The following is a 16,765-nucleotide window of genomic DNA, read 5'->3' as shown; positions in this document are numbered from 1 at the left end:
TGGCAAAGACATTTTTGTGCAAACAACTGACATGCCTTCGCATTAATTCAAACTCGTTTGAATTGCAGTGGCAATAGGATTCTGCTGATAAGCTGAGTCAAAGGAAACAAGCATAAAAAATAAAGGGATTCCACTGAATATCAGTAAATATCACCAGCATTGTCTGTGCACAGTACCAAAAGGGCTAAAGACCAGCAAACATCAGTGGAAGGGATTCAGTAGTAATGCTGAAAGACCTCTGCCTTATGTACTTAGACTCCCAAATAATCTTGTACACAGTGAACACATCCAGCGACGAAGGCAAACAGACAAGCAATTCTTTTCTGCAGACTTGGGAATTTTATACTGTCCTCTTATTTGTATCATGCAGTGCTACGTTTCATGCTTTTTAGAAATGAACAGGATACTACAAAGTCAAACACAACCTGTATGCAGTTCACATTTATAAATAACTTCCTTTACTCAAGTCTTGTTCCAGGTAAGCTTGCAGGTAGATAGAGAGAACCTTGACAAAAGTCTGGAGACTACAATTACAATTCTGGGGCACCTTAGGGAAGTAGAATTTAAATGAGTTTTAAATGCAATTTTAATTCCATACTATAAGAAAACTAAACAACCTTTTGAGCCCCTTGACAACCTGCTCCCATGCCATCAAAATAGGAATGAAACTATAGTACAATAATAACCAAGAATCAGAATATGACCCTGATATTTATACACAACTCTGACTGGTATTAGGCAAAATCAAAAGGAGGGCTGCAAATTCTACATATGATTTCACTACCAGAGGTCCTTAACCCAGAAATTTTTATTTGTAGATTTAAAAGATGATATAGCAACTCATATTAAAAGCACAATATCATGTCTTACTAGACTCTCTCTCCTTCCCATTTCCCAAACTAAGCAAATTATTTTTATCTGGGTTCCTCAGTCACATCAGAGATTACACTGTGAATAAACTAATGACCTGGAAAAACCAAGTTCAATTCACAGTTATGAAAAGGTTCCAAATGATAGGTACTACTCCACTGGCATGAAGAACAATCTCCCCTGCCTTATCAAGAATATTTCATAAAATTTTCCACTTATTTTCTATTATGTTCCTAGCTCAAAAGACCCTTATTTTATAATTTATAAATTATAGACTCTTATTTTATAATTGCAAATCAAAGAAATATAAAACCCATTATGAAGGAAATATTTACATTGTGAATATCTCTCTGTAAAAAAGGTATCATCCAATCTCCTTTCAGAAAATTAGTAAAGAAAAAATCTTTGTTTTCCCTAAAGTTTTGTTAAAATTCAGTGACAGAAGGGTTAAATAAAAGACTTATCTGAAGGCAAACATTTAAAAAGATGTAAAAACTCTGAAATAAAACATCATCCTTCATGAAGAAAACCATAATACTCAGCAGTTCACATGGGCAGGATGTTGGAAGAGAAATCCTGTAAATCCCACACATTTGACTGTAGGCTGGCCTGAAAATCAAGAACTCAGGTCGGTGGTACATCAGTGTCACAGAAACCAGTTAATCACTCAGAATAAATTTCTTAGCTTCCAAGTAGCATGTAGAATACAAAGTTCCCAAAGATTACATTTACCTGGCAAGTAAGTTTTTACAGAGAATTATGACAGTGATAATGCAAAACAGCAAAGAACACAGAGTGCTCTTCATATTGGGTTTTATGTCTGCAACATGCATATGCACACACACGCACCAAAGTTTCTTAGAGAAGAAAAATTTAATTAAACAGCAGTTGTTTAAGGGGGTATGAAGGCTTATGGATATCAGAGAAGGTGGTTTGGTATGAGGAAAAAATTACAAGACTACATTGCTGCAGAGCTACAAGGTAAACAGAAGAAACACGATGTATGCTTGCATCCTCACAAGCATTCTGGATAGTAACTTAATGAGTTCATAGCCTTCAAAAGATTCAGCTTTCTCCCAGGTAGTCAAGACAAAATTTTTATTTCCTATTATTTCACTTTTCTGTGAGCTACAATAAAAATCTGGGGGTCTCTTTTCCATGTACCCATGGATCCTTCTATATTACCTGCACCCTACTGTACACCGAGAATAAAGTCTCGAATATTCATTTTGTTTAATATAAAACAAAATTAGTTTTCATGTACCAATGCCCCAGGATTCCAAAATATGACTAATTGGTATTCAAAGGAAACAAATCTTTAGAAACATGCATCTAGCAGGGTATTGCTAGGTTTCTTCCTCTGAGAAGAAATGAACTTTAAGCACTAGAGGATCATATGACCCTGGGGAAATAAGATCATAGCATCTACATTAGTACATCTCTGAATTATGAACAGTAATGCTATAATTTTGTACCATTTCATGATCATTTTCTCAAAGATGATGACCTAATTATCCATTAGGTACTTAGAATATGTAAGGAGGCATGTGTACCTTGCCAATGTTTTGTCAGATACAGTCTGCTGAGGAATTGCCATTTTACATAGGTACAGCTTCTACAATATCAGTGTTTTCACTTCTCTCATTACCACACCAGAAGATCTGTTTTTGCCTTTGGGCTCACCTCAGCTATTCTGTTATTTATCTTCTTTCTTTATATTTTTAACTGAGTTACCCGACTACAGAAAAATTTTAGTGCTTATTTATGAATACTATTTCTGAACCACACTCTAAGAAATGAGCTAGAAATTATGGGCTCCGAAGCTATATGCAAATAGCTTAAAAAATAAAACATTTTCAAAATTTATAAATCTATATAAATTAGCTAATGTATTTGTGGAGAAACAATTAAACTAATTTTTCCCAAAATTAAAATGCATTGACTTAATTGCTGAGGAAAAAATGTTCATGGGTTTGGATTTTTGTTTTCAAGTTGAAAAGGAAAGTAGTACTAGTTTTATATGTACAATTCAAAATAAAGTTTAAAAAAAGTTATTATTTAGCCTACATTTGTACCTCTGAAATACCACATTTGCCTGAATTAGTGGAAAATTTACCAGCATCATTTAGACAGGAAATTAACATTAAGCTGCTTCCTTAGCAGCTCCAAAATACAGAAACACCAGTTGATTCCAGGCATCTTTTGTGGCAAAAAAAATCAACTTTAGCACTTCCTGGTTGCTCTTACTAATTTTCCATTATCCTTCAATCAGTTTTTAAATCTCATTAGGTATCTAAATTAATTTTCACTGATATGTCTATTTAACATTATGGTAAATGTATCTTTTTTCCCCCTGAGTTTTTCAACTTTTGTTATTCTTTTTCAAGACATACAATAATTTTTCAGTTGAAGGACATGTTACTGGAGGGGATCTAGAGCATCAGTTCTGCAAGTAATGTCAGAAAGTACTACTTTGTAATTCCTTCACATACCAATCCAGCTCCATCTCACCACTATTTCAATTGGAAGCTTGCTGCTGAATTGCACATTGCCAGAGATTTCCTTTTAGTTTTCAGCCTAAAATTTATTCATGGTCAAGTGCACCCATTCATTATGTTAACACTGTACTTGGTCTATTCATAAACATAATTAAATATACTTCTGCTTTGCTACGGTCAACTTGCCATGCTGTTTTAACCTTTTACTCACATGGCATTTCCTCAGTCTCTGAACAGTAAACATTTTCTGCACTTCCAGTAATCCAAACTGGGTTGCATTAGAAGCTATAAAATGCTATTAAATATTCTTTTTATCTAGAAACAGTCACTTGTCATCTTACATATTATATGTATCTATATATACAACCATCGAATCTATGAATTTATTTGTAAAATTATTTTGTAAATTATCTCTTTTCTTAATGAGAGCTGACTGGCAAGAGATTTCAAAACACTAAGAATTACTAACAATCTTATGACATGCATAAAAATTCATCCTTGTATATTTTCTTGTAACCAACTATTTTTTTGGGTAAGCTGTTAGAATTTTTTTAAGTAGTCCAGACTGACAGGGTCTGTAAGTGGGATAACCTGAAGTATTTTACTTAAAAGTAATTACATTGACTGCCAAAATGCTAAATGGCCATCCATAATACCCCAAACCCTGAATTATTTTCAGAAGAGAAACAGAAATAATAAGAAAATAGTGCCAGAGGGTAAATGTAAGCAATTTAGCCACTCAAGTAATCCTGCTGTTACCTACTGTCCACAAAGCTGAGCAGCACTGTTCCCTCTGCAAATGTACTACACAAGTGCTTTAAACTTCAATGAAACTCCAGCTACCTTCTCCTTCTTTTGTGGATTTTGTATTGTTGGGTTTTTTTCAATCAAAGACAATGTCCAGAAATTACCAGTACTAAAAGATCTGTTCATGGTATTGTTTACAAAAGCTCCTAAGAGACAGTGACTACTTTATTGTTGAATGTAACCTTTATTTTATTAATGATGAGAAGTAATCAATGGAATGCTAAAAAAAACCCAAACTTGTAAAGAAATCTAGTCTGAAATCTGAATCTGTTGTTTGAAGCAAGGTCAGTGGTCACGGTAACACCAGAAGAAAGTGGACTCTTGCCCATTGTGAAACAGGCATGGCTCTTCTAAAAAGGTCACAAACTTTTCAAATATAGGCACCATGTTTCAAATTTTGCACATACAAAATATGTTCATGTCACTCAAATTACACAATGTGGCAGTGTTATAAGTCTGAACATTACTGTCAATTAATGGCGGAGAAAAGAGCCCAAAGCTCACGTAAGACTAATGACAGGGACAACTCCTGAAAAGAGACAAGAAGTATAAAACAACAGTTTTCCTGCTGTACGTGGGTCTGTGTGAGCATGTGTGAGAGTGCATATAACAAAAATGTTTAAGAGTAAGTTCAGACAATAGCCCATCCACTTGTTCTCAGCTTCTTCTCCAGTTTCATTGCAAAGGCTTTGATTTTAACCGCATGATAAAATGCAAATTCAAATCCCACAGAAACCAATAGTTACTGTGTTGTTGACTGGTTTGCACCAATCAAAGTTGAGTTTTTTAATAACAAATGCTGAATGTCTTCCTTTTAATCTACTTGTCAGCCTCTGGGTATGTAGGATACTTGACTGTCTCAATTTTCTCCTTAACTTTATAGGATGGGTATAGGCCTGTTCTTCCTAATTTCCTATTGATGCCTTTTGAATAACCATCCCAGTGGTTTCCAGCTACTCCAATTATATCTCCAGGTTCCATAGGAATTTCATCAGCAGTTCGTGGATGATGAGCATAAATAGCAATCTGGTTGTGAGCATTCTGTCCCCCAAAGTAGTAGATATCATCCAAAGAATGGAAATACGCTGAAGCATCGGGATGCAATGTCTGCATAATTTCATAGGCAACTCGACAAACCTTAGAAATAAAAACAGAAATCATTAATATTGTGTGTGACTGAAATATACCACAGAAATCAACAACCAATGTAAAGTAATATTTCCCAAGAATCAGGGTCTGGGTTGAAAAGAAAAAACTGACCAACCATCAAAAAATAGCCCCCAACAAATCAAAAACCAAACAAGACCAAACCAAAAAAAACACCAAAAAACCCAAAGACCCTTGCATATTTGCTACTAAAAAGCATGAAATTTTGCACAATCTTAATTAGGTCTCTGGTGATCAGATTTGGTAGACAAACAAACAAATAAATAAATAAATATAGAGATAAATAATTAGTAGAGTCTACTCTTCATAAAATGAAAACATCTATATGAACACTAGCAATTCTGCTTTTTAAAATTAATGATCTGTAGCCAATCAAATGTAAAAGCAAACAAGTTTTCTTTTTCTACTACTTCTAAAAATTGCATTTTACTTCCTTTTGAACTAATAGAATTTACATTTTCAAATTTATCCTGCAATAATGAGTAAATGAAGTAATGCATTTACTTTTCTAAAGGAAGTTCAAATTTTCACAACCAAACAGTTCCATAAGTCCAAGGCTTTAAAAAGCTGTTTATATTAGAACAGTGACAGAATTGTGACTGCTGGCAACTTAGAAGACAAATAAATGAAACTAAATTCCATCAAGACAATAATTATATTGGTGAGAAGGAAGATGCATTTTTACTTATCATTGTATCCCATTTTATGAAGGGAATTCTTTTCAGATTGAACACATTCCCACATCAGAATTATATTTCTCACACTTGCCAGAAACACAAAAAGCCTACTACTACACTAAAAAAATTTTTTTTCAACAACTGTCTAGAAAGCTCTTCTCTGTCAGGTTTCTGACTTGGTTGTTGCAGTTTTTTAACTTCTGACCTCCATTACTGTACCTTTCTCTCATTTTGTGTAGGTTTGATAAAGGCTGATTAACAATACAACAGATTTCTTCAATATGAAAAAGCATTTGAGCTTTTTCATAATTTTCAGTCTATATTAATATAGTAAAGTTTGATTTTACTTTTATTTTCTTCCTTTGAAGACACAGTGAATAGAACTTTGATCAGTCATACAAGACATATTTGTACTTTCTTAGTTCCTTTGAGAGAGGCATTTGCTTTAAAAATGTAATAGATTTCCTTTTATCCCTCTGCATCTGAACTTGAAAATAACTTTTCAGAAGTACCTTTCAGAAGATCAGGCTGAAGTTAATTATTTCGAAGTACCTGTTACACACCATAATATAGAAACAAATTTGATTACCCATATACTTGCAAAAGGCTATTTATTTTATAGCTTCTGTAACTGTTTTTGTTCTCTGCATGTGTGTACCCCAGGAAGCAGACACACATAACACACAGTATAAAGATTTTAAATCTTTTCTGTAGAAATGCTTTTAGCAAGTGTCTGATACAAAACATGCAATATCTCCTTTCAGCAATTGTTTTCTTTGTAGCACCAAACCTGGGTGACTAAACAATAAACTGTTGAGGACAGCAGGCAAAATATCCACATGCAGAAATATACCTAAAGCCAGCCTTCCATTTTTTATTCCCAGATCCCTTCTTCTGCAGCCTGTATACTTACCTGTACAATGAAAAATACAAAGACTAAAAAAGTATCTAAGGAAATGAAGTTATGCCAGTCAGAGCGAGCTAGGACCTCCTCTAAATGAAGACTGAAGAGACAAAAAAAAAATTTGTTCTCATGTGTAATCTTAATTCTCCTACTGTGTTATGATTTGTGTAACTCCCATGTGGCTTTTCTATAAAAATAGAATAATTTCGTCTATCATTAATTTATTGTTTCTAAATAGAATAAATTAATCTATTCAATTAACGTGACATTGCTGAAACATAGTGCCAAGGCAGGTTGTTTCCCCTGACTTTCCATTACATGATAGGACTAATTCCTTAACAACAGTATTTTAAGGAAATACCTGTTCTTCAACTTCCACCAGTGTTCTTTTAGTTTTGGCACCATAAAGCCCAATTAATACAGGGGAATTCCTGATTCTATTCACATATAGCCTCATTCTCTCTTACTAACTCTGTAATGAAGTTTAGAGTCTTTTTGAAAAAATGGGGGCAAAAAAATCAGCATATTATTAATGAGAAAGTCCAAAACCACAGAGGAAAGAAATACAAATCCATTTTTAACCTTACTTTCTCTTCATACCTATGGACAAAACGTGGTCACTACCTGCCTTATTTTGCTTATCTTCAATGCCAAAGTAACTATCAAATAGTTTATTTAATTGGTGAAAGGACAGGGATAGAAATTCAAATGTTAAAGGTAAGAGAATCAAATTTTAAACCCCTTAAAAAAAACTTTATGATAGTGGGAAAACTTGCAACAGACCTTAGAAAAGCCCAATATATGAAGATTCTGCACAGATTCACATTGTTACATGTCCAGAAAAACTGGTTTTAAATTATTTTTGAGGAGTTTGAATCATTAAAGCACAATCAATTGCGTAGAATCAATTAAGTAAATTACTGGGCCAAATTCATAGTCCAGCTATAGACAGTAACACTCTAATATTGGATGTCCTATACTTCAGTAGAATTTCCTGCAGCTCTGGAAAACCAAATATGTTATCCAATAAACAAGTCTACAAGTCTACTCAAAGGTTCCCTCAAAGGAGGTTGTATCAGACGCCCTCCAGAGGTCCTGATGAAACTGTATCACCTCAACCGTGTTGATGTATTTTAAACACGTATTCTTCCTTCAAAATTACTCCAACACTTAAAATTCAATTACAATATATTCTGGCCAAGCCATTGGCAACTATATTTAAACTATGTTTATACACATTGCTTTACTGAAAGCAAACATTAATCACTTATAACACCGCTGTCTGAATACAATAAGGGGAGAAAATGTTACAGATTTTTCATTACGATTTTATCCCAGACTACATAGTTCTTCCTTCAGACTGTGAAGTGCCTCTACACCAATGCACTTGTGTGGTATTTAAGACATACAGCTGTAGGTTTCGTTTCTTCCACTGTTTCTTTCACATTCACATTCCGTGGATGTGCTCCAGCTAAATCAAACATTATTATTAAAGTGGATGGCTCCTCACAGTTCTTCTTAGTGAGAGTTTTTACTTTGGATTTTACCTAGGTCTTTGGTCTGAAATACCCTGGATTAATAACCTTCTAAATATGCTATAAAATGTCATTCTCTCTACAGGATGTGGTGAATGGTAAATAAAGTGTATGCACAAGCATGATTGAGGGATAAGAGGCTTTTCTATACTTTCTGTGGTTTTGCTGTCTTCTTGCTACTGCAATTTTAATAAGAATTCTGCCTGTCAAGGTCAATATATCACTCTATTGACCATTTATTAATATTAATATTGTGCTTGTTACCTATTTGTCATTACAGTGCAGCAGAAAATTTACATCTGATGCTGTGAAAAGCATTCAATTTTTGAGTGAATTTTAAATTTTGGGTTTTGTGGCCACTTCCATCTAACAGTACAATCACCTAAGAGAATAACAACAACAGTAAAATGCATTTCATCTGACAGAAATCATATCTTGACATATGTGAATTAGGTGGATCAGTATATTAGCCACAAAATACTGCTTGGTGACATTTTGCTGTGTTTTTAATCTTAAAACTAATTTTCAGAAACAGAAGCACGAAGAAAATTAAGATTTAAAACTGGTACATATAATCAAAATTGTCTGTGCATTGCACTTTACCTGGGATGAAAATGTACAGACCAGGAAGTCTGCCTGAGACAGAAAGTGAATATCCAGAATGACACCTCTTAGGGAGTTTTCAGTGTATCGGTTATGGAGTCCTGCTGACCAGGATATGGAGTTATCACTGATAAATTCATAATTTGGATACCTGTGAAAATACAATACACAGTTAATAGCACTGTTCTGTATATCTTTTTAAAGAAGAATTACCTCTGCTGCAAGATAAGGTTGCTAATTCATTTTAGGGGACTTTCTGCTCTACAGGAAATTAATTACAATTTTGCTGAGCCCTCTAGAAGGTCACTGCTGCCTCCAAGCATGCACTCTCGTTATCTAGAAAAAATAATTAAATAAAAAGATTCTGTAAATCTGCTCAATATGTAACAAAGTAGAAGTGAAAGAAATATCAAGAAGTATATAAATATATACCACATTCTACAAATGATGCTGATTTTAGATGAAATACACTCAGACCACTAAGTTTTCTCTGCTGCTAAATAGGATATGGGATTCTGACTTTACTAGGCTACATTTATTACCATGCTCTTAGATACTGATTGGGACACTGTGCAAAAAACCAGTCACCTGTAAAAGGGACATATTAAATTAACGCATGAAAACTAATGAGAAGAAGGGAAAAAAAAGTCTTTCACAACTCTTAAGGTCATATGGAGAACCAATTTTTCAATTCACTGGTCAAAAGGAAATAAATGTAGAATTCCAGCCAATTGACTTATTACTAAAAAAAAATTAGTACTACTGTAAGTCAAAATATTTTTTTAAAAATATGAAACCTTAGTTTATATTATATTATATCAAAATACAATATTTTATCATGTAACAATAACTTAATTTTTTTTAAAATACTTTTAAAAATATTGAAAAATAATGGCCTTTCTCAAAAAATTTACACTTCTGTACTGGGGAACTGAAATCTGACAGAAACTGTGGAAAGAAGTACAAATTAATTAAATTTTCCATCAGCCTCCTATCAAAGACAATTATTACAGATGTAACAAAGGTGGTAACTACACTGCTGCTGCACAGCAATTATATTTCAGTCTTGAAGTGCAACTCACACGACTAACCAGCCAACTACAAAATTTTAACTACCTGGCTTATTATACAAAACTATATGCATAAAAGGTTTTTTTTTCAAATTTGTAACTTCATTGCAAATATTAATCAACACATTATATAAGAGAGCAAGGGAACTAATATAATACATAGTATTCATAAGAACATGCCTAACTTATTTCATTTTAACATTAAAAGTATGGAGAAACTGTATTCAGAAGTGAAATGGAAAAATATAGCTGCCTTTTGTGACTACCAAATCAGCAAATTTCTCTCAAGAGCAAACAAAAAAACTGTGTCCAGTTTTGATGTGGAATGTATGGGACAGCTTTAAAGGGTGTATCTGACCATCAAAGTCAGGGAAAGTTCCTACACAAAACAACAAATAAAACAAAAGAAAACCAACAGAAAAAAAGAAGAGAAGGTGAAAATAGTATTAGAATAACTGATAATGCCCCTTCTAAGGAATTACAGAAGCTTTTGTGAAGCTAAAAATAGTTTTTTCAGTAAGAACTCTTTCACAATTTTATTTCTGATCTCTTCATGTCTAACATCTTTTGTCAATATTTAACCAGCTCTCAAAACACAATGGATGGATGACACCACAATATTTGTCACATATTCTGTTACAACTTCCATTGTGTTAATCATATTTGGGTGTTTGTTTTTTTAAGAAAGAAAAAAGTAGAGGTCAAATGGAAATACATCATACTCTACTCTGAGAACTAGCTGAGAAACAGATAAGCATCAATCTTATCTCAGTACACAACTGTGAGTGGAGCAACACAAAGAACATTTAACAGAGGATGGCATTTCCAGGGAGAACGAACAAGGTAAATATATTTGCATACTCCATTGCAAGTTCTTGGTATCAGGAATATCATTAAAATTAATCACTTCCTTCAGACTTCAAAAATCAGAATCCATATGATGAGCAGATACAAAAGAACTTTTCCTGAAGAATCTGATTTCTTACTAGCAGATCACTCTAATAACTTTAAGGAATGAAGCACAAGGAAAAAAGTGTCATATTTGATCTGGTAAAAAACAAAAGGTCAAAATTATTTACACATCTTTTTTATGCATACATTTAAAATGTTCTCCTTCTTTCCTTTATTCTGGAAACAGTCATTGAGATGCTTTCAGATCTGGTCTTCAATTCCATTTTATAAAGTTGATCCAAATTCATCTAACCAACGGTTTCAGAGCCCACTCTTCAAAACAATCATCAAAACTTGCAATTTATCCACTCACACGTTTAAGTTTTCAAACAAGCACTTTTATGTTGTCTCCCACACACAATGCTTGGGAAAAGAGGTTTCTTTTAAAATGTGAGTGAAATAGCAGCCGTACTCAGTGTGACCAAAGAATCTTCTGGTCCACTATCCTGTCTCCAACACAGGCTGAAAGCAGAGCGTTCAGAAAAACACAGGAAAAGGCCAGCTGCACACTCCTCTCAAGCTGTACGTGGCGCACTGAGTTCCTGCATCAGGTGAGGTTTAATTCTCCTTCCCACTCATTGAGATTGTATTTGAAGCTATTCTTATCACAATGACTGCAAAGAATAAAGGAAATGAAACTGCCAAAGTTTTATAGTTAGCTCTTGCTTCCCTCCATTCCCTTTTGCATCTGTAGTTATATTACGATTAATGTAAGGCTTACATTTTAGGTTTTTGTGGAACTTTTTTTTCTTTTTTAAGTAGAACTTGAGCACAATCCTATTACTACAATTCCTGAAAGTGTAGAAAATTACGAATACATAATAAATTGTCAGATTTTTATTGACAGAAAAACCAAAACACAATGTTGTGTAGGATGCCTTCTAGCTTTACTCACATAGCCTCTTCTCTGAAACAGGAAAGGCTCAGACTGTGAATCATGGAATCACTTAAGTTGGAAAAGACCTTTAAGACCATTGAGTCAACTATAAACTCAGCACTGCCAAGTCCATCACTAAACCACGTCCCAAAAGTGCCACATCTACATGACTTTTAAATACCTCCAGAGACAGTGATATTACACTTCTTTGGGCAGCTGCTCAAAGGTGAAACAAAAAAAGGGAAATTGGCACAACTCTGTTTGCTTTGTATTGGATTACATATATGTAGGGTATCTCTTCCACATACCTAAAATAGCACCCAGTTCTTCTACAGCTATCTAATTAGATTCTTCAAACCTATGTACAGGCCAGGAAGGATTTTATTTTTATTCCCTCTTATGAGAAACTAAAAGAAGGCGGGGAGGAGAGAGTTAAAAATCTTTCCTTCCTGCACCTAACAGCCTCAGATAAGGATACAAATCAAGCTCAGTAATGGGAGTGTTTCAAGTTTCTATTGGTTTCAGAAGCTGATCAACTCCTAGCGTAACTGCAGCTCATCACTGCAGGTGCAAAGCAAGGCGGGGTCAGCCTCCCATTCTCAATTGCTAGGCCTGTGGAAGGGTCCACAACAGGCACTGAAAATTTTCTTCCCTATGAAAGAAGATTGTAAGTATACATGTAAATGGACTGAGTAAGAAATAATGTGTTTTCTCAGATCTTGTTCTAAAAAAAATTGGAAAATATATGAGCTGCTCATCAGATTCTAGCACTTTGAAGCACTGCTGAATTCGATATATCAGGCATACTATGACTCTGGGGGTGAGGAGGGTTGGCCAAACTACAGACAATAGAAAGGGAGGAAAGACATTAACCTGCTATTGTGGAAGTGAATAAACAAAAAAAAAGGAGAAAAAAAGAAGATATAGATGACTTTACAGGTAAACATTCTAGAAGGAAGAATGTGAATTGTTCAATTTTTCTGCTCACGTACAAAAGAAAGACACCTAAATAGGTTCATATACAAACCAGAAATATATTAAATACAGTCTCTTAAGAATTTATGTTTATATCATCTGTACTATTTTGAACACTTTAAGGAGTGAAGATACTGTAAACAGTATTATAGACAAGAAACACATGTACTAGACATTCAAAAATTAGCATGTCAAAACTATTAAATCAGCCAAAGAAAAAGCAATTTACACCATCCCTAACACATCACTTACCCAAGATAAATACCACAAGTTCTGCTTACCACAAGCTGTCAAATGCTTTAATCCCCTGATCATTACAGTTGTTGAACTCTCAACCCTGCTACTCTCTACTAAAATTGTTCTACATGATCCTAATTCTGAAAATAAATCACTTCTTTCCTTCTTTTGGAAGTAGAACACAAACACTACAAATTCGTGGTAGTGACTGCACTATCTTTACTACTGTACTTGCAGTTGGTAGACGTCTGACTGCATGGGAAATTTCTGAAACTTAAGTCAAAACATTTCTGTTTTCCTGACTATGAATAGCTTAAAATACTTGTCTTGCTAGAAACAACATGCCTATTCATGTGAATGTTGGCTAAATTTTCTTAACTTAAATGCCAACGCTGTTTGACAGCCAGTCACTCTCTTGTAGAGAGATACAGTACCTAGTACTTACTAATATTATTGCACCAAATAATGAATGCAACATAAGCTACTGCAATGTGACAGCTGTTTCTATCAAAGCTTGGTAGTTCAATGTGACTAGAACATTTTTGTCAGAAGCGTAAACCAATTTATAGCTGATTTCACAAGAAAAGAAAAGCTTCTTTCCTGCCAAAATATGACCTTAACCTGCCTTCAGATGCTATTAAATGCCCAAACATCAAATTGCAGTCTCCCTTCTGTGAAATCACGGGAAGTTTCAAATGGTTTCTACTCAAGCTTCTGAAGCTGCAAGCAGGAGTAGGGTGCAAGCAACGTAGGAAATTATGTTTCAGTGTAAGCTGTGACCTGGAAATGGAGCAGTAACACACAAAAAACTCTTCAATACTTACAGATTCAATGCCTTTTACGAAGAAAACATAAAATTAATGCTGAATGGTTGAGCTGTATCTTACCATATGAAAGTAAAATTGTGATTTGGAATGGACTTGAGCTGTAATTCTTAATAAAATTCAGTATTGTTTTACTGAATAAGTTAAAATTCTGTAATTTGTTTTTATTGCCATTAAAAACTTGGGATGATATGTTTACACAGGTAGAACATCTCTTTATTATTCATGAAGATTGCTAAGGTTTGAAAGTTAAACAAAAATAAAGAAAAATTCACAACTAAGATTGTTACATCAATATTGAATTCTGTTACGCTACAAACTGTTATTAAAGTTACTTAGGACAATATAATGAATTAAAGATTATAACCTCAACTTTGTATTACCTGTCTTTTCATTGTTTAGATTTGCACTTTAAATGCTAGAATTGTTTCTGCCTTTGTTCTTGCTTCTACACACAAAAAAAAGGAAGGATTAGGTTGCCATCATCTGGAGTTGAGAGTGTTCGTTTAGTTTTTACAAAACACCATAATTTTAAACAACAGCCTTTCATAGATATGAAAAACAAAAACAGCACAGTTGGAATAGACAGGTTGTCAATGCTGGAGAAAATACTTCTACTACAAAATAACATTTTCTGCTTACCTTGCATATGCTAAAGGAAATCTGTTATGTAGTATGTTATCTTATATATTTTTCCAAGAATGTCACCAAGAATAGAACAGTTCAAAAATTTGCCAGTACTGAGTTGCTTTGATTTTAGAAAGTATTAATTAATTAATTAGAAGTATTAATTTACAAGAAATACAGGCTACATAAGAGTAAATGAATGTTTACTGTGTATCCATGTTCCAGAGAGCTAGAAGAGGATACAGAGCAAAAAGACTGTAAGAAGTTGAGAATCCCATCTATAGTTAAGGACAAAATTATGCAACTTGTAGGATGAAAGGCTTCTATGTTATCACTACAGAAGTCCTTCTGAAAGAAGGAAGAGCTTCATCCTAAGCTTTTCAACCCACTTATAAAAATTCCTCTGGCAACTGCTCACAGAGAGATATTTTTTGGACAGGTTTTATATACTTCTTAATATATTAACCCAGTTTCACAATATTTCTAAGTAGTTTCTTTTTAATATGTATGTTCAATAAGAATTTTTATGTGTCCATTATTTATATGTAGATTATTTTTATTTACCTCCCTTCTACAGCATTGATTTGTTTTTATATAGTCACAGGGTATCTTGCTCAACTCTTCTAGATATTGAACATTAAGCTTTTAAAAAAATGCTTGGGAGAAAAAAAATCCCAAAAAAACATACCTGAGAGAAAATCAAAATCACTGGAAAATGAAATGCAGTCTTAACTGAATAAAGGATTTAAAAAAAAAATATATTAAAACTTTTGGTGCACAATAGTCAGAAATTGTAAAGCTAACGAAGGAAGGAAGCAAGGAAGGAAGGAAGGAAGGAAGGGCAATATAAATATAATTCATCTTACTTGGATTTTGCCTCTTGCAACAATGAAGGGTCATCTGTAGCCAAATACACTCTCTTTTTATCAACATGCATCCTGCGAGCAAGAAGCTCGAAGCGCTCTTCCACGTGCACCATGTACTCCTCAATGGGGTGAAATGCTGCCTCCGTCCCCACTTTGTCTGTCCTTCGGACATGAACACTGCACAAAGGGAGACACATTGATAAATACTGTACATACTTCAACAAATGAAACTTTAAATTCAATCCTTATATAAAATAAGGAGGGATTAAAACTCATCCATGTCCACCAAGACACACTGACCATATGAAGTTAGTCTGTTCTCAAAAGCAATATAATAGCCTGACAAGGGAGGCAAAGGGTAACTGAAAGAAAGGAATGATGGACGTTGAATTATAGCATATAAGGTGCATTCCTTTTGTGCACAAGGTTAAGTTATCTACTATATATAGATAATGCTTGATCAATACAGGTTCAACAAAAAATAGGAATATTTGCATCATATAATGTCTGGTTTGAATTGAGGTAGTAATAAATGCATTTTTTGACCTCCTTGAAATGTAACAAGTCTTCAGATGCTGCAGCAGTGAAGTGCCCTACCAGCTCAAGGTCAAAAGCCAACTAACATTTGGACAACCTACTGTGTACTCCTAGAAAAAGAAAGTTTAAGGACTAAAGGAAATTCTGGCAAAGGAAGAAGACTAACATAGCAGCAGCGACATTTTTCACACCACATGGTGGAAAAACCCTTTCTCCCACAAGTTGCTTTTTATTGCTTTTCTTCCTTCTCTCCTTATCTCCCCACACAGACCTTTCCAATTCATCATTATTGCTGAGAAAAAACACTGGCAAAAACACCAGCAGGGAAGGGAAGGGAAGATACCATGTTCATATTTAGCCAGTGATAAAATTATTTGTGAATTGTGGCATGTAAAATGTAGGCTTAGCCTTTTTTCCTCAAATTTAAAAACTACAGGCACTGGAAAGAAGACATAGAGAGTAAAGCGCCTGGAATACAAGCTCTAAGGCAATTACATTAATGAAATTCTGTATTATCAGATGTGGAAGAACATGTTAAAAAACCTTCTATTGAGCTGCCTTTTACCTATCTGTCCAACTACAGATTGTCAAGTTTCCAAAGAAATACTTGTAACAAACTTGTATTATGCACAGTTAAAAAACAAGAGCTTCATCTAGAAATCAGCCTCACACCCCACAAAATACTTTGAGACTCTGATTATCATTGTAAAACAATCTTTCCTGAACAGGAATCACTGCAT

The 16,765-nt window shown here is 34.1% G+C and overlaps 1 protein-coding gene across 4 annotated transcripts in view; it reads right to left on the bottom strand.

Moving 5' to 3' along the window:
* Positions 1–790: 790 nt before the first annotated feature.
* The window catches only part of FUT8 (fucosyltransferase 8), a 100,365-nt gene continuing 84,390 nt past the window's right edge, over positions 791–16,765 (bottom strand). For all 4 annotated transcript variants that reach the window (XM_033062236.2, XM_033062239.2, XM_033062237.2 and 1 more), the window contains 3 exons: positions 15,489–15,665; positions 9,062–9,212; positions 791–5,312 (listed from right to left, as the gene is read on the bottom strand). In XM_033062236.2, coding sequence (XP_032918127.1) covers positions 4,995–5,312; positions 9,062–9,212; positions 15,489–15,665 — 646 coding nt within the window. In that variant the 3' untranslated portion in view covers positions 791–4,994. The remainder of the gene's footprint in view (positions 5,313–9,061; positions 9,213–15,488; positions 15,666–16,765) is intronic.

The sequence above is a fragment of the Catharus ustulatus genome, chromosome 6 (assembly GCF_009819885.2).
Source record: "Catharus ustulatus isolate bCatUst1 chromosome 6, bCatUst1.pri.v2, whole genome shotgun sequence".
Taxonomy (NCBI): domain Eukaryota; kingdom Metazoa; phylum Chordata; class Aves; order Passeriformes; family Turdidae; genus Catharus; species Catharus ustulatus.
The sequence above is the reverse complement of the archived record's forward strand: the minus strand, read 5'-3'. Positions and strand labels throughout refer to the sequence as shown.